We start from the raw sequence: 24,828 nt of genomic DNA, 5'->3' as shown, positions 1-24,828 counted from the left end.
CGGAAGTCGCGAGGTCTGAATGAGTCAAAGCCGGCGGCCTCGGCTCCTCAGCTCCACCTGACAGTAGGCCGCTGATCGGCCGCGGGTCTTGTCGACCGCTAAGCCACCAGGTTCATGTGGAGGCTCCCAGGCGCCCGCGCCGCGCTTCGGGTGATCCGGACGGCGGTGGAGAAGCTGAGCCGGGCTGAAGCGGAGAGCCAGAGACCGGCGGGAGCGATGGAGCGCGCTGTAGTGCGCTGTGTACCCTCGGAACCCAAGCTGAGCCTGTCATTCGCTTTGGCTGATGGTAGCCACAAGAACATGCAGCGCGACCAGAGCGAGCCGCTGGGTCGAGTCCTCAGCCGCATCGCTACCAATGCCCTAAAGGGTCACGCTAAGGCGGCCGCCGCGAAGAAGAGCAGGAAGAGCCGGCCGAATGCAAGCGGTGGTGCGGCCTGTTCAGGGCCGGGGCCCGAGCCAGCTGTGGCCTGCGAGCCCGTGGTGAAGCTGTACTACCGGGAAGAGGCAGTCGCTGAGGACGTGCTCAACGTGGATGCCTGGCAAGACGGCGCGGTGCTGCAGATCGGCGATGTTAAGTACAAGGTGGAGCGCAACCCGCCCGCCTTCACCGAACTGCAGTTGCCGCGCTACATCATGGCCGGGTTCCCTGTGTGCCCCAAACTCAGCCTCGAATTTGGGGATCCCGCCAGCTCCCTTTTCCGCTGGTATAAGGAAGCCAAGCCCGGAGCGGCGGAGCCCGAGGTCGGTGTCTCCTCGTCATTGTCTCCCTCCTCACCTTCTTCTTGGACTGAGACTGATGTGGAGGAACGCGTCTACACCCCGTCCAATGCCGACATCGGGCTAAGGCTCAAGCTTCATTGCACCCCAGGCGATGGGCAGCGCTTTGGGCACAGCCGGGAGTTGGAAAGTGTGTGTGTGGTAGAGGCTGGGCCTGGCACCTGCAGTTTTGACCACCGGCATCTCTACACGAAGAAGGTGACGGAGGACGCTCTCATCCGCACTGTCTCTTACAACATCCTGGCAGACACGTACGCGCAGACTGAGTTCTCGCGAACGGTTCTGTACCCATACTGTGCCCCCTACGCCCTGGAGCTCGACTACCGCCAGAACCTTATCCAGAAGGAACTCACCGGCTACAACGCCGATGTCATCTGTTTGCAGGAGGTTGACCGCGCAGTGTTTTCTGACAGCTTGGTACCCGCCCTAGAGGCCTTCGGGCTCGAGGGGGTGTTTCGAATCAAGCAGCACGAAGGCCTGGCCACTTTCTACCGAAAGTCTAAGTTCAGCCTTCTTAGCCAGCATGACATTTCATTCTACGAAGCCCTCGAGTCCGACCCACTTCACAAAGAACTGCTGGAGAAACTGGTTTTGTACCCATCAGCGCAGGAGAAGGTGCTCCAGAGATCTTCTGTTCTTCAGGTAAAGTAGCTCCGCCCGTCTCTTCACATACTGTACCACTTTTAGGGGCCAGGAAGGCGACGAATGAGGTGGGGGTTAAAACTGCGATGAAAGTATCCAGATGTCGAAAGGTGTGTTTGCCCTTGTATCTTCAGCACAAAGTTTACTCTTCATTCATTCAGCAGATATTTTTTGAACACCTCTGGTGTGCCTGCCACACTGCAGGTTGCCTTGAACAGGACAAGCAGGGACTTTTACAGTGCTTACAATCTAGCGAGAGGGACACACGCTAAATGCAAGAACAATAGTAGCTAATGTTTTTTACTGCTTGCCAAGGACTGTTCTGGCACATTTTAAAGTACTTAAAATTTAAGAGCGTGGTGTGTTTTGAAGTGCTCCATAAATATAAACTAGTTTTTTTTAAATCATAGGCTCATTGAATCTTCACAGTAATTCCCCTATTCCCATTTTATAGATGTCATTCGTGTGTTAAAGTTTTTAAGTAATTGATTTTGTTCATAGTAAGAAGAGCAGCTACCATTTTTTTGAGCACCTAAGGTGTTTCATGCACCTTATAAGATCATTTAATTGACTCCACACAACAGTCCATGAGGTGGATGGTATTGTCAGTGATTACCAGTACGAAACTGGCTAGAAAAGCATCTTTTTGCAGATCACATTGCTATAAATGGTAAAATGAGTATTCAAACCCAGTCAAGCCTGACTCCAAATCCTGTGCTTATGCTTGAAAACACTTTCTCCAGTCAAAGTGTTGTCATGTAAAATGTATTGTTTATATTACTAGCTTTATATATTGGACTATTATTATTATTATTATTTTGAGACGGAGTCTCTGTCACCCAGGCTGGAGTACGGTGGCGCGATCTCGGCTCGCTGCAACTTCCGCCTCTCGGGTTCAAGCGATTCTCCTGCCTCAGCCTCCCGAGTAGCTGGGACTAGAGGCGCGTGCCACCACGCCCAGCTAATTTTTTTAGTAGAGACGGGGTTTGGGGTTTCACCGTGTTAGCCAGGATGGTCTCGATCTCCTGACCTCGTGATCCGCCCGCCTCAGCCTCCCAAAGTGCTGGGATTACAGGCGTGAGCCACCGCGCCCGGCCTATGTTGGACTATTATTAAAACATGTTACACTGAAGCTAGTCATGTAGATCCTGAAACTTAAATAACAAGTCAGATTTCATGACTACAGTCCTAGTTCATCAAGGGAAGGAGATGGAAGAAAACGTTAGTTCGCCATATAGTCTTAGATAAAAAACAGGCCGGGCGTGGTGGCTTATGCCTGTAATCCCATCACTTTGGGAGGCCGAGGCGGGTGGATCACGAGGTCAGGAAATCGAGACCATCTTGGCTAACACGATGAAACCCCGTCTCTACTACAAATACAAAAAAATTAGCCGGGCGTGGTGGCACGCGCCTGTAGTCCCAGCTACTCCGGAGGCTGAGGCAGGGGAATTGCTTGAACCCGGGAGGCGGAGCTTGCAGTGAGCCGAGATCGCACTACTGCACTCCAGCCTGGTTGACAGAGTGAGACTGTCTCGAAAAAACCCAAAAAACCAAACAAACAAACAAAAACATTCAGGAGATTTGCAAATGCCAACTGAACTCTTGGCACTTTCCGTTTATTTTAGGTTTCAGTTCTTCAGTCTACAAAGGACTCTTCTAAAAGGATATGTGTTGCTAATACCCATCTTTACTGGCATCCTAAAGGTAGGTTTTATTTGGTATCACAAGTGACTTAAACACGCTTAAGGTTGTTTAAAGCTGTATTACGCAAATATATATCTTGAACGTCACCCAGAGACTGTAATTTGTGTAGTTTTTTAACTTAAAGACAACTTTAAAAAATACTTACATTAATGTTTTTTATATTCATAGGTGGGTATATTCGCCTCATTCAAATGGCAGTAGCCTTGGCTCACATTAGACATGTTTCATGTGATCTGTATCCTGGCATACCAGTTATATTTTGTGGGGACTTTAATAGTACACCATCAACAGGAATGTATCATTTTGTCATCAATGGCAGCATTCCAGAGGATCATGAAGACTGGGCTTCCAATGGGGAGGAGGAAAGATGCAACATGTCTCTTACGCATTTCTTCAAGCTGAAAAGTGCTTGTGGTGAACCTGCTTACACAAATTATGTTGGTGGCTTTCATGGATGTCTAGATTACATTTTCATAGACTTAAACGCTTTAGAGGTTGAACAGGTGATTCCATTACCTAGTCATGAAGAAGTTACCACCCACCAGGCCTTACCTAGTGTTTCCCATCCCTCTGATCACATAGCACTTGTATGTGATTTAAAATGGAAATAGATGTGTGTTTAATGGAATTGAAGTCTGAAAAGGAAGTAGTTATTTTAGCAGAAAATTTAATATGAATCAAAGCTTATATGTAACCTTCAAAGAGGAATGGTAAAATGTTCATCCCTCCTAGTTATGTTCCTGATGTCTTCGTTATGAAACTGTTGATAATGTTTGCATCATACATCTTCTCTTTCCTTGTTTTCCTCTACAATTGGAGGAGAAACAAATATATTTATTACTAGCAAAATAGAAAATTGAATTATTTTTCTCCAACTTGAGACTCTCAGAAAAGGAAGATTGAATTATCGTGTTTTTGTTTGTTTGTTTTTGTTTCTTTTTTTTTTTTTTGAGATGGAGTTTCGCTCTTGTTGCCCAGGCTGGAGTGCAATGGCACAATCTCGGCTCACTGCAACCTCAGCCCCCTGGGTTTAAGCGATTCTCCTGCCTCCGCCTCCCGAGTAGCTGGGATTACAGGCATGTGCCAACGTGTCTGGCTAATTTTTGTATTTTTAGTAGAAATGGGGTTTCGCCACGTTGGCCAGGCTGGTCTCGAACTCCTGACCTCAGGTGATCCACCCGCCTCGGCCTCCTAAAGTGTTGGGATTACAGGCATGAGCCACCGCGCCTGGCCCTTGTGTACATTTTTATAAGAGAATTTTTTTAGCTAGGAGTTCAGAATTTTTAAAGTACCATTTGAATGATCTTAATTTTTCTTTCATGACAACACATTCCAAAATGAATCATGCTTATGTACTAAGGGAAAATGTATATAAGTTAAGGGTGAGAGACTTATGTTATAGGTGACCTTAGAGACCTAAGGTGAGAGACTTGACACATGGCAAGGAGTAACATTAGGGTCTACCTCTACCTCAATTTAGTTAGCGATTTACTACAATTTCAGAGCTTTAACAAAAGATAAAAATAAATCGTCACCAATTGTTATTGCTTCTCATCTTTCATTTTTCAATGAACAAGTAAGGTATTTTCATTCTTATTTTTAGGATTTTAGTTTTTAGTGTATGGTACAAATGAACACAGTTTATATTCTAATTCTTACTGCAGTTCATTTTAATTTTTAGGATGCAAGCACAATTTAGTATTCAAAGTGAGTAGCAACATATTCAACTTGATCCCATTGTCTTTAGTTACTCTTGCCCATGAAAAATGTTCATAAATGAACAGGGTATTTGACCATATGATATTAGAAAATACAGCACATTACTTTATGAGAAACTACCTACTGATACGGGCTTGAAATTTTGGATGAATCACTGAGCATTTCTACGCTAGAAGTAATTTCAAAATTGTTGGTTTTTATAAACAGGAAAAAGGGTGAGTAGTGGGACTTTTAAGCATCTCTGAAATAAAAAACTATTCTTTTTACAGACAAGCAGTATAGTTTGAGTTACAGATAACAGTGTGTATATATGTAATATATATATAGTAAAAGGAGATTTAAATATGAAGCCAAACTTTTTAAAATTAGAAACTACAAATGGTTATACTGATTAGTGTCTAGCCTAGAGTGGTAACCAAGCTTTACTAATTCAATTATCAAATACATTATTTATAATGCATTAGTTGTATTAGTTGTTGCTTTTTTGATGTTCACGATAACTATGTTATCTCATTTCTGCATTTAATTAATAGCTCGAGTATTAAAAGCCCACCCCCTTCAAGAAAAGCTTTGATTTTCCCCGGTCATGAAAGCCCTTGTTTCAAATTCTTTAATCTCTGAACCCAGTATCATAAGAATTTTCCTCTTTTGATAACATCTGTACTTTCATATTCTGCTCACTATCAAATGTATTGTTAACTCTTAGTAAGTTTGAAAATGAAGGGGTTTTATCTGCATTTAACATTGAACCTTGAAGTACTTTAAGTACTCCAAGGGAAAAATTAAAGTGGAAGTTTCTTGGGATCTTGTTTAGAAAAAACTATAAATAAAAAATTGATGCTACCAAATTGTGCCTTCCTAAATAACATTTTTGAGAGCATTTTAACAGCAGTTTACAAATATGTAAATAATAGATTAAAACCAAAACTTGATTCTCTTGTGAATTTTTTTTTTCATTTTAAAAATATGTTTTTGAGCTGCTTTCAAAGAAAGATCTTGATAGAACCCTTAGAGTGACTTGGGAGAAAACAAAGTGTCACATCAAAAAGTTGAGAAACATTTTGAAAGAAAAAATTCAAACATGCCCATGAAAAAAGCATACAGGTTCCACATTAACACTGGCTAGATTAAACTCTAGTCAGAAAAACTCAGCACTTAACAGACATTCCATGTCCTATATCCTTAATTTTGATGTTTTCTGACTAAACAATATACTCAGATTGTATACAGGCATTTCAGATTATTAGGACATGGAATGTTATTGTGAAGTGCCATATACTGTGATCAAATCTCCAGTATACAGATATGTTAAAATGATTGGAGTCCAAAGTTAGGGAACACTAAGAAAATGTATAAATAGCATACACATTTCTTTGTACTCATGAGTTAGAATGCAGTGTTATTCAGAAATGTCTGTTTAAAGCACCTATGTGATTGCATTTTTCTATTACATTTGGATTTTTTAGTACATTTAATTTTAAGAAAACATGGGAAATCTAGTGACTTTCTATGGTAAACCACATTTTATAATGTCACAAGTTCTTGCTATAGGAATTAACATTCTAAAATTTTATATTGATTATAAAAGAGTATTTCAGAACATATTATTCTGTTAAAATGAACTCTTGCACAGTTGCCACTACAGCAAATGTGTCTGCCAATAATCATAATTCAGAGCAAACAATCGTTTCTAGCTGTAATGTATGTTCTTTTTGAAATTCTGTATGCTAAAATCAGTTGTTTCAAAATTTCAAGAATTCCACTGAGTAGTGATTTTTCTGAGTACTAAGCTATGATCTCATCAGAATGTGCTGGTTTCAGTCTGGAGATAGATTTCTGAGGAGCCTAATACAAGGGAGAGAATGTCCAAAGAACACTACTGTGGAAAGTTCTTATGATGGAAATTGATGTCTTTTGTATCTCATTCTCCAGCTGTGAAATAAAGGCAGAGGTTCCCTGCAAACTAGTTTGGTTGGCATAAATCCAATATTTATATATAATGAAAAATAAAAGTTTGCATTATTAGTTTATCATAAGACCCATGTGACAACTCAGAAAATATTCTCAGCATAATTTTTTTAAGAGAGAGAGTGTCACTGTTACCCAGGCTGGAGTGCAGTGGTGCAGTCATAACTTACTACAGCCTCAAACTCCTGGGCTCAAATGATCCTCCTGCCTCAGCCTCCCAAGTAGTTGAGATTACAAGCCCAACCTTCCATAACTGAAAACTAATTTTCTTTTTTTCTTTTTTTATTATTATACTTTAAGTTCTAGTGTACATGTGCCCAACGTGCAGGTTTGTTACATAGGTATACATGTGCCATGTTGGTTTGCTGCACCCATTAACTCGTCATTTACATTAGGTATTTCTCCTAATGCTATCCCTCCCACTGCCCTGAAAACGAATTTTTTAAACACAAATAAAAAATATTTCAGTGTTTTGAGAATTTTAATAATTTGCTTAATATAGTACGGGAAGGCAACACTATCTAGAGGGCCAGGCATAGTGGCTCTTGACTGTATTCCCAACATTTTGGGAGGCTGAGGCAGGAGGATCACTTGAGCTGAGGAGTTCAAGACCAGCCTTGGCAACATTGTGAGACCCTATCTCTGCAAAAAATAAAATTAGCTAGGCATGGTGGTGCATGCCTGTAGTCCCAGCTGCTCAGGAGGCTGAGGCCAGAGGATCACTTGAGCCCATGAGGTCAAGCCTGCAGTGAGTTGTGATCAAGGTGCCGCTGCACTCCAGCCTGGGTAACAGAGCAAGACCCTGTCTCCAAAAAACCACTCTAGATTTCATTTTGTAGTGGGTAGGGGGGACAATTTTTAACAGCTTTAACTGACATGGGTAATATATAAGTTCTGTGTTCTCACTTTATGTGAAAGTACTTTTTTAAATGTTGAAAATACTAGAGCTGTATTAACTTGATTTTTTTTTCCTTAGCACTAACTTCAAAATAACCATACAGTACTGCTTGTAATTTTTGTATTTTTAGTAGAGACAGGGTTTCACCATATTGGCCAGGCTGGTCTTGAACTCCTGAACTCAGGTGATCTGCCCGCCTCAGCCTCTCAAAGTGCTGGGATTACAGGCATGAGCCACGGTACTCGGCCTAAATTTTAATTTTATATATAATTGGCAAAATAATCTTAAATATAGTAAATCTGTTCACCTATCTGCTATGCTAGCAAACTTTGGGTTGTCAAAAATCCATGTTCATATTGTCAGTGTTAGATTTTTACTCATAATTTAAAATTTCCTTGCAAAGTTTCACAGAAAACTGAATTATTCATCTCTATCTTCTGTCCAATTTATGTATTGAATGTATGTCAAAGCATTTATATAACACAGTCCATTTTGCCCAGTAATTCACTTTAATGATGTTATCATGAAGTGTTGGTGTACTTTTTTTTTAGTGTATTGAAGTATTCCTAGGTTGCATTTGTGCTAGTTTCATACCATTTGTGTTCCTTATATATTGAAGATGGTTCAGTAGGGGAATTGGATAGGCTTTATTTAGTTGACTTTCTTATACTGGATAATATAAACACTTTTTTTTTCTTTTCTTTTTTGAGACAGGGTCTGGCTTTGTCACCCAGGCTGGAGGGCCGTGGTGCCATCACGGCTCACTGCAACCTCCACCTCCTGGGCTTATGCAATCCTCCCACCACAGCCTCCCCAAATAGCTGGGACTACAGGTGTGCACCACCACACCTGGCTAATTTTTGTATATTTTATAGACAAAAAAAAAAAAAAATGGTTTTACTATGTTGCCCAGGCTGGTCTTGAACTTCGGAGTTCAAGCAGTCCACCCACCTCGGCCTCCCAAAGTGCTGATATTACAGACATTAGCCACCCCACCCAGTCAGCACACTTTTTTTTTTTTTTTTTTTTTTTTAAATAAGACAGGGTCTTGCTGTCGCCCAGGCTGGAGCGCAGTGGCATGATCATAGCTCACTGGAGCATCAAACTCCAGGGCTTAAGCGATCCTCCCACCTCAGCCTCCTGAATAGCTGGGACTACAGGTGCATGCCACCATGCCTGGCTAATTTTTTAAATTGTTTAGAGATGGGGGTCTCTCTATGTTGCTCAGACTGGTCTTAAACTCCTGGACTCAAATGACTCTCCCGCTTCAGCCTCCCAAAGTACTGGGATTATAGGTGTGAGCCACCACACATAGCCCTTTTTAAAAAAAATTAAAAACAATTTTTTTCTCCAGAAAAGAACATATTTAGCAACTTTTAAAAACATTTTATGGGTACATAGTAGGTGTATATATTTATGTGGGACATATTTCTTTCGATAGAGTAAATTGAGTATCCATCACATCAAGCATTCATTTGTGTTACGAACATTCCAATTGTACTCCCTCAGTTATTCTAAAATGTGATATACACACTTTTAAAAGGATTTATTGTGCTGGGCGCGGTGGCTCACGCCTGTAATCCCAGCACTCTGGGAGGCTGAGGTGGGTGGATCATGAGGTCAGATCGAGACCATCCTCGCCAACATGGTGAAACCCCGCCTCTACTAAAAATACAAAAATTAGCTGGGCATGGTGGCGCGTGCCTGTAGTCTCAGCTACTTGGGGAGGCTGAGGCAGGAGAATCACTTGAACCCGGGAGGGAGAGGTTGCGGTGAGCCGAGATCACGCCACTGCACTCCAGCCTGGCAACAAAGCGGGACTCTGTCTCAAAAAAATAAATAAATAAAAATAAAAGGATTTATTGCATATAATTCTTATATCCCCTGTGGAATAGTTTGGAGAAATGGTACATCCAAAGATAAAATCAGTTAGAAATAAACAGTGGCCCTCCTCAGAAAAGCTGAGCTATAGTGTTTTGGGTATCTTAAACCAAGAAAGGGTATTTCTATCCAAGCTGTAGAATTTTTAATGATTCTATTATAAATAATGGAATCAGGCCAGCACAGTGGCTCATGTCACATAATCCCATTCCCCTTAAGAGCTTTTTGTCACTGCATATCAACTCAGTTGACAAGGACTGGCCCCCAAAAGAAGCTGCATACTCACTTGGCAGTCACTCCCCATTCCCCCTAGCTCCTGGCAACAACTTAACCTGTCGCTGTGGATTTGCCTATTCTGGACATTTCATATAAATTGAATCATATAATTTATGTAGTCTTTTGTGACTGGCTTCTTTTACTTAGGATGTTTTTAAGGTTCTTACTGTTGTAGGATGTATCAGGAGTTTGTTTTTATGATGAATGTTCCATCTTATGGACGTACCACATTTGTCCATTCATTAGTTGACAGACATTTGAATTGCTTCCACTTCCTGGCTTCTATGAATAATGCTGCCATAAACATTTGTGTACAAGTTTTTGAGTGAATATGTGTTTTTGTTTCTCTTGGGCACATACAAGGAATGTAATTGTTGGGTGCTGTGATAACCTTTTGAGGAACTGCCAGACTATTGCGGAAAGCAGTTGCACTATTTTGCATTCCCACCAGCAATATGAGGGTTCCAATTTCCCTCCATCCTCATCAACACTTTATTATCTTTTTGATTATAGGCATCCTAGTGTCAAGTGGCATCTTATTGTGGTTTTGATTTGCATTTCCATGATGGTTAACGACGTTAAGCATCTTTTCATGTGCTCGTTGGCCATCTATATATCTCTGGAGAAATGTCTTTTGAAATACTTTGCCCATTTTAAAATGTTATTTGTTGTTTAGCCACCCCTCCTTAAAAAATAAATAATAATAATAATCCATCATCCCTTGCCTTTTCAGGACCATCCAGGAGGCAAATCTTTCTTAGTCTGTGATTCATACATCCCTTTAGTTCCCAGCCTAAAAAAAAGAAACACCGTAACCAAAATCTGGTGAGTTCCCAGAAAGCAAGGATAAGTTGTCCAACACCAAGTACTTACATGCCCAATAAAATTGACAGTGTGGCCAGGCACAGGCTCATGCCTGTAATCCTAGCACTTTGGGAGGCCAAGGCGGTTGGATCACTTGAGGTCAGGAGTTTGAAACCAGCCTGGCCAACATGGTGAACCTCCGTCTCTACTAAAAATACAAAAAAATTAGCTGGCCGTGGTGGTACACAGTCTCCCAGCTAATCCGGAGACTGAGGCAGGAGAATCGCTTGAACCCAGGAGGCAGAGGTTGCAGTGAGCTGAGATCGTGCCACTGCACTCCAGCCTGGGTGACAGAGCACGACTCTGTGTCAAAAAAAAAAAAATTGAAAACATATTATTTAAACAATATAGAAAAATGACTGACAAGGTCAGGAAGGAACCTAACTCCGCTGCCTCTAACACATGAAGCCATACTGGCAGGCATCCAATAGTACAGCTACCTCAATTATTCTTTGCCTGTGTCTAGATAAGCACTTTTGCTATTCATTTCTCACAATCTTATTAGAATTTAACCATGTAAGGGATAGTCCTCTAAAAGTAGCATAGTAAGAAACAGCAGCCAAGTAACCTTCCAGTAGTGGCCCATGAATGCAATGTCACATATATATGCTAGTAGAAATATATTTTCCCTATTAGATCCTCAGGTAATGAATTTACAGACTATTATTATTCAATCTAGTTTTCATACTAATTCCACCAAAGCTGGTGACGAATATTTACATTATTTAAACATCCAGAAATACAAGCTACCAGAAGGTACAAGCACTTGTTTTCTCTCTAGTTTCTCCCCACTGAAAAGCACTTGGCCGGATGCGGTGGCTCACGCCTGTAATCCCACCTGAGGTCAGGAGTTCAAGACTACCCTGGCCAACATGGTGAAACCCCATCTCTACTAAAAATACCAAAAATTAGCCGGGCATGGTGGTGTGTGCCTGTAATCCCAGCTACCCAGGAGGCTGAGGCAGGAGAATCGCTTGAACCTGGGAGGTGGAGGTTGCAGTGAGCCGAGATCACACCACTGCACTCCAGCCTGGGTGATAAGAGTGAGACTCCATCTCAAAAAAAAAAAAAAAAAAGTAAAGCACTTGTTTTCAATGACAAGTTAGGAGTCACTTTCAAACCTCCATGACAAAGAACCAGGTATTTCACATTTAATTAAATTTGGGCAAGGCAGAGTGGCCCATACCTGTAATCCCAGCACTCTGGGAGGCCTAGGTGGGTGGATCACTTGAACTCTGGAGTTGAAGACCAGCCTAAGCAACATGGTGAAACCCCATCTCTACAAAAATTAGCCAGGAGTGATGGCATGGGCCTGTAGTCCCAGCTATGTGGGAGGCTGAGGTGGGAGGATCGCTTGAGATTGGGAGGTTGAGGCTGCAGTGAGCTGTGATCATGCCACTGCACTCCAGCCTGGGTGACAGACCGAGACCCTGTCTCAAAAAAACAAAGTTTGATTCTAGTAAGTGACCTGAAAGTAATTACTACTACCTGAAACATAATTCTGTATACTCAAGTAAACTCAAGTGTCTGAATGAGACACCAATACTCTCCACAAAAGATACACTTCACTTTTTTTTTTTTAATAGAGATGGAGGTCTAACTATATTTACCAGGTTGGTCTCAAACTCCTGGCCTCAAGGGATCCTCCCGCCTCAGCCTCCCAAAGTGCTGGGATTACAGGCATGAGCTGCCATGCCTTTTTTATTTTCAATGGAGGGTATATAAGGTAAGTGGAAAATTTCGTGGAAATTGAAACCCTTAACAAAATATCAAGATATTACATCACAGAAAAGCAGCTTATGTTAAAGTGAGACAAAAGACAATGGGAAATGTTGTGGACAAAAAAAAAAAAAATGCTTATTGGACAGGGGAACCAGAGAACAGATAATCGTGCTATCCTCAACTCTGATGCTGCCAAGTGAGCCTGTAAGGGAATCACAATTTCTCTTCAGTTTCTCTACTGACATTATTTGACAATTAGTTGATAGAATACTTCTTAATCTAGGGATATAATCAACCGTTCTGTACAACAGGGGTGGTCACAGAGAACTCTTATTGCTTGACCAACAGTAGGTTTAACATTTGAGTGAACAGTAAGCATTGAATCTTGATAGCATCAACTATTTCATAAGAATACTTCAATAAATAAGGACAGTGACAGTGATTTTATGTTTGCATAAAACAGGGAAAGGCTAAGGGTTATCTCTCAATACTTTTCCCCAAAACATTTAAACCACTTGTTTGGAAAAAGAAAAAAAGGAACTTTAAAAAAAAATAATACAAAGACTGAAGAAAAAATAATTTTTAGGGGTAAACGTGTCAAGTTGCTAAGTTAATACTTTATTATTATTATTATTATTTTTGAGATGGAGTTTCACTCTTGTTGCCCAGGCTGGAGTGCAATGGTGCGGTCTTGGCTCACCACAACCTCCACCTCCCAGGTTCAGCAATTCTCCCGCCTCAGCCTCTCGAGTAGCTGGGATTACAGGCATGCACCACCACGCATGGCTAGTTTTGTATTTTTAGTAGAGACGGGGTTTCTCCACGTTAGTCAGTCTGGTCTCGAACTCCCAACCTCAGGTGATCCACCCGCCTTGGCCTCCCAAAGTGCCAGGATCACAGGTGTGAGCCACCCCACCCAGCCTAATACTTTATTTAAAAACTATAAAAATTAGCTGGGCATGGTGGCTCATGCCTGTAGTACCAGCTACTTGTGGGGCTGAGATGGGAGGATCACTTGAGCCCAGGAAGTAAAGGTTTCGGTGAGCCAAGATCCTGCCACTGGACTCCAGCCTGGGTGACAGAGTAAGACCACCTCAAAAAAAAAAAAAAATTAATTTCCAATGGTAGTAAGAGCTGCCTTACATCACAAGTAAGATTACGTGGATTCTCTAGTCCCTTTACAGTCCATGTAAACACCTTTGCGTAACTAGGTTAAATACCTAGCCCTAACACTGAACTTATTCACTGATGTTTTGTATTTCCTAGTTAATGCCCCATAAGACTACACACATATACTATACTGTAGTTCAGTTTTATCCTACAGGAAATGATACCTCTCTTCTTTGGAAGGAAGAAGGGAGAATTCATCCAGTTGGCTAGGGAAATTGCATTTCTAACAAGTAACACAAACTAAACATATACTTTGTCCTAATCATCAACTAATTCTAATTTCCTTTTGGTTAATCCAGTGTGTTGGTTTTTTTTTTTTGGAGACAGAGTCTTGCAGACTGTGTGCAATGGTGCTATCTTGGCTCACTGCAACCTCTGCCTCCCAGTTTCAAGCAATTCTCTTGCCTCAGCCTCTCAAGTAGCTGGGACCACAGCATGCACCAGCACGCCAGACTTTTTTTTTTTTTTTTGTATTTTTAGTAGAGATGGGGTTTCACCATGTTGCCCAGGCTGGTCTTGAACTCCTGAGCTCAGGCAATCTGCCCACCTTGGCCTCCCAAAGCGCTAGGATTATAGGTGTGAGCCACCATGCCCGGCCATTGTTATTTATTTGACAATTCAAAAATATACATTTTTTTTAAAAGTATGCATTTGATTTTGGAATTTTCAATCCATAAATTTAGCTGAATCTTTACAAGCCATTAAGAATGCAACATGAGAATACAGACAGAAACTAAGTTACTCAGTTATCAAGTTGAGCCCTTAACAACTTAATAGATGTAGTTTGAGGTATACCTTTGTATGAATTATATGCAGCTTTCTGTTAAAGTTCTAAAATTTGCCCTGTTAAAAAGAAAAGTGGTTGTGAAACTTTTTTGTAGGAGAGTAGCATCACTAAGTCTCTATATTGGCCATACAAGTAGCACCTGAATTTTTTTGTTTAATTAACCTTAACTAAAAAACACATACATACATGCTTTTTGGGCAGTTCATTTTATTACTGCCTTTTACTCTCCCTACCCCACTCCACATGCCGCCCCTCCCCACCCCCCACCTGTTTTTTTTCTATTGTTGTTGTTTTGTTTTGTTTTTAGTTTTTTAAGTAGAGACGGGGAAACAGGGTCTTACTATGTTGCCAAAGCTGATCTCAAACTCCTGGTCTCAAGTGACCCTTCTGCCTCAACCTCCCAAAGTGCTAGGATTACAGGCGTGAGCCACCATGCCAGGCCCTCCTTTTACCCTTGATCTGACTTTAGAAAACTACGTTTTTAATAGTGTTCCCCATGCTGTTATACACATGAAAACAACCTAGATCTCCACTTTATACAATTAGTAACCTACTAATTGGTCACTAAGTGGGATCTGTGTTACTGTTCACAGTACATAAAATATGCAAGCAAAGTTGGCTACATAAGAAAATACATTTCAAACACCTTCAAAACTCAAAAAGAACACACACAATTATGTATTTTATCATTTTATTAGGAATAATTCCAAATGGGTTATGAAGAAAATGTATTCATCGAATTTGTTGAGTTTTCCAAAAACTCTTAATGAAGATATGTCTGCCCAATAAACAAAACATCAGCAGAACTATCATATACTGAGCAAAAAACCAGGCTGATAACAAAAGCAACATGCAACATAAAAAAGACACAATATAAAGGAAGACAATCTGCTGAGTATTAAAAACCATCTAAATATCAATTCTTTGCAACCAGCAGAGAACTAATTAGCTATCAAATCCAAACCCCACCAAGGTTAAGTTTGGCTGATGTAGGCCAGGAGTCAATGTAGGGGGAAAAATTTCCTCAGTGCAAGAGAGCTGAGTAGTGTTTTGGATCTTTCTCTGGCTGGTACAAGCAGTATTAGAAAATCTTTTTGGCAAGGGAGAGAAATAAATACAAATGGAATGCTACATTTTTAAATTAGCAAACTGTCTCAGGAATGATAAAGGTATCAGTAAAGTAGCAAGGAGATAACTTTAAAACATTATTTGTCTGGGGCTCAAAAAACACTCAAAACAATTTATTTAAAGGTTTCACAAGAGCTATGTCCAGGCATTTATGCTTATGGGAAGTAAAATTAAAAGAGGATACTTTTTTCCCAAGGAGAATTTCTTTAAAACCAAGCACATTGCTAAACAGCAACATTATACTTGGTAAACAATAATTGGCAACAAAATAAGTTTAATATTCTGCCCAAACCAGTCCCAGACACTGTTTAATAACCAAGATACAAACTAATTTTGCTGTAACAAGCCTAGACCAATTTTATCAAACATGTCCTTGGTTAGATATCCAATTTCATTTAACGTTTTGAAAGCTCATTTGACAGCCAGTCAAGTCCTTCATACAGACCAGTTCCTTGTGTTGCACAAGTGGCTTGAACATACCACTGTAAAGACAAGAAAATACTTGATTAACAAAGTTAATATATAACACCAGTGTTTAAACTTTCTTAATCAAACTTAAGAGTCTTTTCACACCTCTTGCTTCTCACAAAACTCTCCCATATTTAAAGCTACTTCTGGCTGGGCGTGGTGGCTCACATCTATAAATCCCAGCACTTTGGGAGGCGGAGATGGGAGGATCGTTTGAGCTTAGTAGTTTGAGACCAGTCTGGGTAACATGGTGAGACTCTGTCTCTACTTTTTTAGATTAAATTATTTTTTAAAAATAAAGCCACTTTACCTATTCTGGAGGTTGCAGTGAGCCAAGGCTGTGCCACTGCACTCTAGCCTGGGCAACAGAGTGAGACTCTGTCTCAATCAAGCAAGCTACTTCTACCTATTCATTATATTTAGACAAGATTTTCCCCCCTCAGTCATTCAGCTTTCTTTTCAGTGCTGGTTTTTGGTTCCCTTTTAGTAAACTTTCTACCACTTAATCTGAAAAGAGAAATCATGGGGAAATTAGTAACTAATAAACTACCCATACGGTTTTTATAACTCTCGTTTCCCATAAAACTAAACTCAAAGTAGAAGAGGCAAATTTTTGACAGAGTAGGGTTTGTTAGGCCGGGCGTGGTGGCTCACGCCTGTAATCCCAGCACTTTGGGAGGCCGAGGCGGGTGGATCATGAGGTCAGGAGATCGAGACCTTCCTGGCTAACGCAGTGAAACCCTGTCTCTACTAAAAATACAAAAAATTAGCCAGGCATGGTGGTGGGCGCCTGTAGTCCTAGCTCCTCAGGAAGCTGAGACAGGAGAATGGAGTGAACCCAGAAGGCAGGGCTTGCAGTGAGCCGAGATAGTGCCACAGCACTCCAGCCTGGGCGACAGAGCGAGACTCCGTCTCAAAAAAAAGAGTAGGGTTTGTTAATATTTTAAGGGCAAGCTTTTCAGACAATTTCACTATCTTTAGTCTCATGCATTCCAAAAAGTTCTTGCTTTTAAATGGCAATGAATCTTATCTCTAGTAACTGTGTGAAGGTATCAAAAAAAAAAACCTAGAAAACAATTTACATTTAAGGCATAGTTTACTTCTATTAATTTTTTTGACCAGTTTAATGTTGCAAGGCCACTGCAGGTATACCATGTTGCCAATTATTTGAATACCAAATCTCAGTAACCTAGGAGGCTGGGGTAAGGCTCAAATTCATACCTTCACAGCATGGAAAACTTGTATCATTTACAGTTAGTGTTGCTTGCTTATTTATTGATTGATTGACTGATTGTTTTGAGGCAGAGTACTCACTCTGTTGCCCACGCTGGAGTGCAGTGGTGTGATCTCGGCTCACTACAACCTCTGCCTCACAGGCTCAAGAGACTCTCGTGCCTTCAGCCTCCCAAGCAGCTGGGGTTACAGGCATGCACCACCACGCCCAGCTAATTTTTGTAATTTTAGTAGAGACAGAGTTTTACCATGTTGCCCAGGCTGGTCTTGAACTCCTGGTCTCAAGTGATCCACCCACCTTCGCCTCCCAAAGTGCTGGGATTACAGGTGTGAGCCACCACACCCGGCCCAGTTTATGTTCTTCAAATCAGCCTGAGATATCTCAAACAGGCAATAGATTTTTTTTTTTTTTGAGACGGAGTCTCGCTCTGTCACCCAGGCTGGAGTGCAGTGCTGCGATCTCAGCTCACTGCAACCTCTGCCGCCTGGGTTCAAGTGATTCTCCTGCCTCAGCCTCCAGAGTAGCTGGGCTTGCAGGTGCCTGCCACTGTGCCTAATTTTTTTGTAGTTTTTAGTAGAGATGGGGTTTCATCATCTTGGCCATGCTGGTCTTGAATTCCTGACCTCATGATCCACCCGCCTCAGCCTCCCAAAGTGCTGGGATTATAGGCGTGAGCCACTGCACCCGGCCTGCAATAGGTTCTTTGTTGTTTGTTTCATTTTTTACCAGCCACAGTATTTCCCTTATTTACAGGTTAATGCAAAACTACTGTAAAAAGCCTATGACACTAAGTTTCTGATAATTTATCTCCATCACTGAATCACTGATCTAAAATGACAAGTAATTTTAGAGAACTACAATTTTTTTTTTTTTTTTTTTAAGAAACAGCCGTGCTATGTCACCCAGGCTGGGGTGCAATGGGCACAATCACAGCTCTCTGTGGCCTCCAACTTCTGGGTTCAAACAGTCCTCCCACCTCAGCCTCCCAAGTAGCTGGGACTAAAGGCACATGCCACCACACCCAGCTAATTTTTGTTTTTGTAGAGATAGGGTTTCGCTTTGTTGCCCAGGCTGGTTTGGAACTCCTGGCCTCAAGCAATCCTCCTGCCTTGGCTTCCCAAAGTGTTTGGATTACAGGTGTGAGCCGTGGTACCTGGTTTCCTCCATAAGCTGTTATGTTAACAAGCAAACAAGGCTGGGCAACATGGCTGGAATCCCAGCGCTTTGGTAGGCTGAGAGATAGTGAGAGGATTGCTTGAGTCCAGGAGTTCAAGACCAGCCTAGCAACAAAGCGAGACCCCCATCACCACTTTTTTTTTTTTGAGACCAAGTTTCGCTCTTGTTGCCCAAGCTGGAGTGCAGTGGCGTGATCGCGACTCACCGCAACCTCCACCTCCTGGGTTCAAGTGATTCTCCTGCCTCAGCCTTCCTGAGTAGCTGGGATTACAGGCATGCGCCACCACACCTGGCTAATTTTGTATTTTTAGTAGAGACAGGGTTTCTCCCTGGTTGGTCAGGCTGGTCTCGAACTCCTGACCTCAGATGATCCGCCCACCTGGGCCTCCCAAAGTGTTGGGATTACAGGCATGAGCCACCGCGCCCAGCCCCCCATCTCCACTTTTAAAACAAGCAAACAAACATTACTGGGCCCCTAATAAGAAAGCCAGATTTCAAAATATTTGATGTAGGGTTACTTAAAAGATACAAAATTAAAATTAAGACTATCAATAATCTTCTTTCCATTCCTTCCACCTCCCCCTTCAAAAAAAAAAAAAAGAAAAAAAGAAACTATCAATAATCTTTAGACCTATTCTACAGTAGTTTTCTGTATCTTTACATGGGTATTTAAAGTTTATTACCATATTTTTAAATAAATGATGTGCTCATTATTTGTCCAAAGGAGATAATAAATGTTTAAACTGAATACTGGCTTACACAACTATCCTAGTAAGTCTTAATAGTCAAGAGGTTAATATCAACCTCCAAATACTTACTGTTCTGTTACGAAGAGACTGAAGCCCTAGTTTATCTGTCATTTCACTGATGGCCATAGCATTTGGCAAATCCTGTTTGTTTGCAAAAAGTAGCAGCACTGCATCTCTCAACTCATCTACCAGAAGCTGGAAATAAAAGGTAAGGCATTAACAACTACCAACCAGAATCCGATTTTTGAAACTGTCTTCCTATATATACTTTACTCAGCATTGGATACATTAGTAAACATTAACCTAATTTCTCGACACAAAGTTCACTCTTACAACTGAAGTCTCATATCCTTCAGTTTTTAAATCCAGAGCAAACAATCATATGCCTTCAAGTAAGACAGAACTGTTTTCCAAGTCAATCATCCTACACCCCATTAAAGCAAATCACTCATCATTCAGCCTTCATGATTACCCATTGTCAGGACTGATAAGGGCAAGAAACACATACGGGAATAAAATATTTATGGCAGGATCTTATGGTACTTAGTAGCAGAAGTACTTAGATAGATGATGATTCTTTTAGGACTTCTTTCCAACAACAGTGGGACAATAACACAATTATCTGGGTGTTGGCAGTATCATGAAAAATACAAAAAAAAAAGTACCAAGAACAGAAGTTGTACTGATGCATGATGCAATATAGATGAACCCTGAAAAATTATGCTAAGTGAAAAAAGTCAATCACAAAAGAACACATTGTATGTTTTCATTTATATGAATGTCCAGAATAGGTGACTGTTTAAAGACAGAGTAATTAGTGGCTGTCAGAGGCTGGGAGTGTGGTGTGGGAGAGGAAGGAAATGGGAGTGACTGCTAATGGTTCCAAGATTTCTTTGGGGGTGATGAAAATTTTCTAGTATTAGATTGTGATGACGGTTGTACAGCTACGTATGCTAAAAGCCACTGATATGCACATTTTAAAAGGATGACATTTATAGTATGTAAAGTATGTCTCAACAAAGCTTTTTTTTTTTTTTTTTGAAGAGGGAAAGCTGGTGACATTTGACTCAGGCAAAAATCCAACAATGACTTAGTTACACATATACTGGCACAATGGTTTTACAAACTGCCCTCTAATCTTAGGAGGAATGAATGAGAATTAAGATTTCATTTCAGTAAATATTTTATGGCTACAAGTTTAAAATCATGACAAGGATTCTCAGCAGTCTTCCTCCATTTAGTACATTTAACAACATGAACACATGAAAACATTAATCCAATCTATGGCAAGGCTGCAAAATGCCACTGTGAACCAAACATTTGTCTCTACTTTCAGAAGGAATTCCTTATCCTTAAATGGTTACTATTAAAAAACATTTCTGAAGTAATTATTGGCACAGCATAGAGAAAATGGAACCGATGACCTTGGGAACAAAACATCTGAACCAAGATTCCTAGGGTCAAAACTGCTACAGCACTATAGATTTGATATCTGTAAAATAAGGGACTGAGCTAAATCAGATATCCTCAGCCAGACAGGCATCAAGATTACCCATGAGGCATTCTAAAAAAAAAACAACGCTGCTCTACCTTCCTCCCAACTTACTGAAGTAGCTACTCTTCCGTGTGTTTTTTAAAACGCTCTATAAGAGATTTTGAAGTACATTATTAAGAACCTGTGGATAATATAGTTTCTTAAGTTTATTTTTAGCCACCCCCGAATCCATTTGTGTAATCTAATCATAGTCAAAATGTACTAAACCACCACCAGTTTCACTCAGAAAAGCACACCTTGAAAATGATGAATTTAAAGTATATTCTTACCATTTTCTGCAGCTCATCTGCTACTTCCTGAATTCTTTCACGATCATTGCTATCTACCACAAAAATAAGACCCTGGGGAAAAATTGTTTCAGTAAATTTTAACAGTTAAATGACACTATATGAAACAGAAGGCAGCAAAATGGTACCAATGGTTAGACATTAGGAAGAAAATGTCTCTTTAAAAGTAAGAACTTAAGGCTGTAATGCTAAAAGCTGATTTGAGAACTATTTGTAAGTTTATTAGTGCTATTTCAAATCTAAAAAATTCTTATCCTTCACCAATTAACTACTTTTCTCAACTACCCTAAGAATAAATTGTATCTATTTTCCCCCTTCCCTCTGCACTCTTCACATTTAAGTGCAGGTACCAAAATAGCCACAAAGTAGGAACAAAAAGAAAAATAACAAATCAAGGATCCTGAAGAATCGTGAATTTGGCCAGGCATGGTGACTCATCCTGTAATCCCAGCACTCTGGGAGGCCGAGGCAGTCAAACGATCAGGCCTGAAATTGCTTGAACTCAGGAGTTTGAGACCAGCCTGGGCAACATGGCGAAAGGTCATCTCTACAAAAAAATACAAAAATTAGCCAGGCGTGGTGGTGCATGCCTTTAGTCCCAGCTACTTGGGAGATGAGGTGGGAGGGATCACGAGCCTGAGAGACAGAGGTTGCAGGGACCTGAGATCGCGCCACTGCACTGCAGCCTGGGTGGCAAAGCGAGACCCTATCTCAAAAAACAAACAAACAAAAAAACCCCATGAATTTACTAACTGAATTAGCTTACTGACTCAAAGGCATGTACAGAGTGTAATAAAAGGGGGGTGGGATAGCGGGAGTGTGTACACTACAGTTTTTATCTGCTTCATCATGGAAGGAAAAAATTAACTTGCTTCAGAATGCTGCCTGCCAACTCTAGATCAGGAGGACATCTTAAGAAAATGATAGCAAGAAAAATCCAAGACTGGGCGCAGTGGCTCACTCCTGTAATCCCAGCACTTTGGGAAGCCAAGGCAGGAGGATCACTGGAGCCCAGCAGTTTGAGACCAGCCAGGACAATATGGCAAAACCCTATCTCTTAAAAAAAAAAAGAGAGAAAAATTCAAGATTTACTTGATCGAGTAAGACATTCTTTAAAAAACGGAAGGTAGTATCAATTCTTAGAGATACAAATATTAGCTTCTTTTCTCAGACAGGGTCTCAACACAGTGGCGCAATCCTGGCTCACTGCAGCCTTGACCCCCTGGGCTCGAATGATCCTCCCGCCTCAGCCTCCCAAGTAGCTGGGACTACAGGTGCGTGCCACCACACCTAGCTAATTTTTCTATTTTTTGTAGAGATGGGGTTTCACCATGTTGCCCATGTGGTCTCAAACTCCTGGACTCAAGTGATCCACCCATCTTGGCCTCCCAAAGTGTTGCGATTACAGGCATGAGCCATGGCACCTGGCCCATTATTAGAATTCTATACTACAAGATAAATGGAAGGAATTAGGAAGCAATTAGTTGAACTGTTTTTCTAAAAACTTTCAAATGGGAAAGTATAGAATTTTCAGCTAGAAAAAGGGGGCAAAAATAAAAATAATAAAATAATAAAAAAGAAAAAAAGATAAACCCTGACTCCTAAAGTACTTTTGATCATGTCACTTATCACAGATTGTCTTGCACTACTGATTTATGTAAGTAACTAGGCTGGATGCGGTGGCTTTCGCCTGTAATCCCAGCATTCTGGGAGGCCGAGGCAGGTGGATCACCTGAGATCAGGAGTTCGAGACCAGCCTGGTGAAACCCCGTCTCTACTAAAAATACAAAAATTAGCAGGGCATGGTGGCACACCTGTAATCCCAGCTACTTGGCAGGCGGAGGCTGCAGTGAGCTGAGATTGCGCCATTGCACTCCAGCCTGGGCGACAAGCAAACTACATCTCAAAAAAAAAAGGAACTAGATTACATCCACTAAGGGCAAAGGACTATACTACATCTTTTTTTTCGCCCAGGCTGGAGTGCAGTGGTGCCATCTCAGCTCACTGCAAAACCCTCCCCCCAGTTTCAAATAATTCTCCTGCCTCAGCCTCCTGAGTAGCTGGGATTATAGGCACCCACCATTATACCTGGCTAATTTTTGTATTTTTAGTAGAGACAGGATTTTACTATGTTGGCCAGGTTAGTCTTGAACTCCTGACCTCAGGTGATCCGCCTGCTTTGGCCTCCCACAGTGCTGGGATTACAGGTGTGAGCCACTGCGCCTAGCCCCATCCTACATCATTTTCTATTTACCTCTCAGGATTATCACAGTACTGGGCTCTCCAGGGGCATCTACCACTTATTTTACATCCATTAAATGACAATTTCCTTTGTTTTAGCAAATTATAAGTCCATTTCCTTTATCTCTGTTGGAAACCATAACTTAATTTTTTTATTTTATTTTACACTGCATCTACACCACCTGGAAAACCAACACTTTAAATATCCTATCCTTTGAGAAAACTTTTGGCTGGCATGGCACCTCTAATCCCATCACTTTGTGAGGCTGGGGTGGGAGGATCACATGAGGTCAGGAGTTCAAGATCAGCCTGGGCAGAGTAAGACCCTGTCTCTATGAAAAAAATTAAAATTTTAGTAAGGCATGGTGGCACATGTCTATAGTCCTAGCTACTTAGGAAGCTGAGAAGGGAGGATCACATGAGCCCAGGAGGTTGACTGAAGCTGCAGTGAGCCATGATCATGCCACTGCACTCTAGCCTGGGCAACAGAGTGAGACCCCATCTCAAAAACAAAAAATAACGTTTGATGCTTTGGGAGCCAATATAGTGTGGTGGGAAGACAGACTCAAATTCAAATCTTACCCTACTTGTTATATATATTACCTAATCCTTGAATATGCCTCGTCTAAATAAAATAAAAATACTACCAACTTCATAAGCTTGTTAAAGATTAAATGCAATCACAGAGGTATAAAAGATCTATCATTGTTCTTGGCTTATCATGAGCATTTATTTAGCAAATATGTCTCCTCCTTTCCATATTTCAAAAGCTACTCCTTTTTAGAACCAAACCTTCCATTATTTTTGTTTCTTCTTTTTTTCAAAAAAGAGGCAAGGTCTCCTTTTGTCCCCCAGGCTGGAGTACAGAGGCACAACCATAACTCACTTCGGCCTCCAACTCCTGTGCTCAGGTGATCCTCCCACCTCAGCCTCTCAAGTAGCTGGGACTACAGGAGTATGCCACCATGCCCAGGTAATTTTTTTCTAATTTTTTTTTTGTAGAGACAGGGTTTCACTCTGTTGCCTGGACTGGTCTTGAACTGCTACTGGCCTCAAGTGATCCTCGTGTCATGGCCTCCCAAAGTGTTGGTGTTTCAGGCACAAGCCATAGCACCTGGTCCTGAAACCTACCCTTTACAAGAGGTAATGCCCCTAAAAGGGACCTAATTTTATCTTGACTACTAACTTTCCTTTTTTTTTTTTTTTTTTTAAATGTAAAGACGGGGTCTTGCTATGTTCCCCAGGCTGGCCTCAAACTCCTGAGCTCAAGCAATCCTCCCACCTCAGCCTCCCAAAGTGCTGAGAGTACAGGCATGAGCCACTGCACCCAGCCTTTACTTGTTTTAAAATGCAAATAATGCTATCAGTCCCAAAGTAACATTACTGAAAAGAAGAATTCTTTTAGGAATTAATCCCTAATTATTTTCTTCCTGGAAAAGCCTAGAATCAAGAGTGAAGAAAAGCTAGGATTCTACAGATAAGCCCAGCTGCTATGAGATTATTTTAAAAGACAAATATTTGCTTATTTACAATGGCAAATTAGTTGGAATTATCTCATAAGAGGAATTTACTACACACTGTG

At 41.1% G+C, this 24,828-nt stretch overlaps 2 protein-coding genes across 3 annotated transcripts in view; one reads left to right on the top strand and one right to left on the bottom strand.

The window, feature by feature from the left end:
- The first annotated feature begins 1 nt into the window (after nt 1).
- The window catches only part of PDE12 (phosphodiesterase 12), a 27,135-nt gene continuing 2,308 nt past the window's right edge, over nt 2-24,828 (top strand). Inside the window, exons 1-3 of one of the 2 annotated variants that reach the window (XM_024245197.3) lie at nt 2-1,419; nt 3,045-3,123; nt 3,292-5,690. In XM_024245197.3, the coding sequence (XP_024100965.2) occupies nt 115-1,419; nt 3,045-3,123; nt 3,292-3,734 (1,827 nt within the window). In that variant the 5' untranslated portion in view covers nt 2-114 and the 3' untranslated portion in view covers nt 3,735-5,690. Of the gene's footprint in view, nt 1,420-3,044; nt 3,124-3,291; nt 5,691-24,828 lie in introns of those variants that run through there. The other variant, XM_054552014.2, reaches the window with a different exon arrangement.
- The window catches only part of ARF4 (ADP ribosylation factor 4), a 25,890-nt gene continuing 16,147 nt past the window's right edge, over nt 15,086-24,828 (bottom strand). The window contains 3 exon segments of the mRNA NM_001131824.1: nt 15,086-16,018; nt 19,233-19,358; nt 20,988-21,059. Coding sequence (NP_001125296.1) covers nt 15,932-16,018; nt 19,233-19,358; nt 20,988-21,059 — 285 coding nt within the window. The 3' untranslated portion in view covers nt 15,086-15,931.

This window comes from Pongo abelii, chromosome 2 (assembly GCF_028885655.2).
Source record: "Pongo abelii isolate AG06213 chromosome 2, NHGRI_mPonAbe1-v2.0_pri, whole genome shotgun sequence".
NCBI classification, from domain to species: Eukaryota; Metazoa; Chordata; class Mammalia; order Primates; family Hominidae; genus Pongo; species Pongo abelii.
The sequence above is the reverse complement of the archived record's forward strand: the minus strand, read 5'-3'. Positions and strand labels throughout refer to the sequence as shown.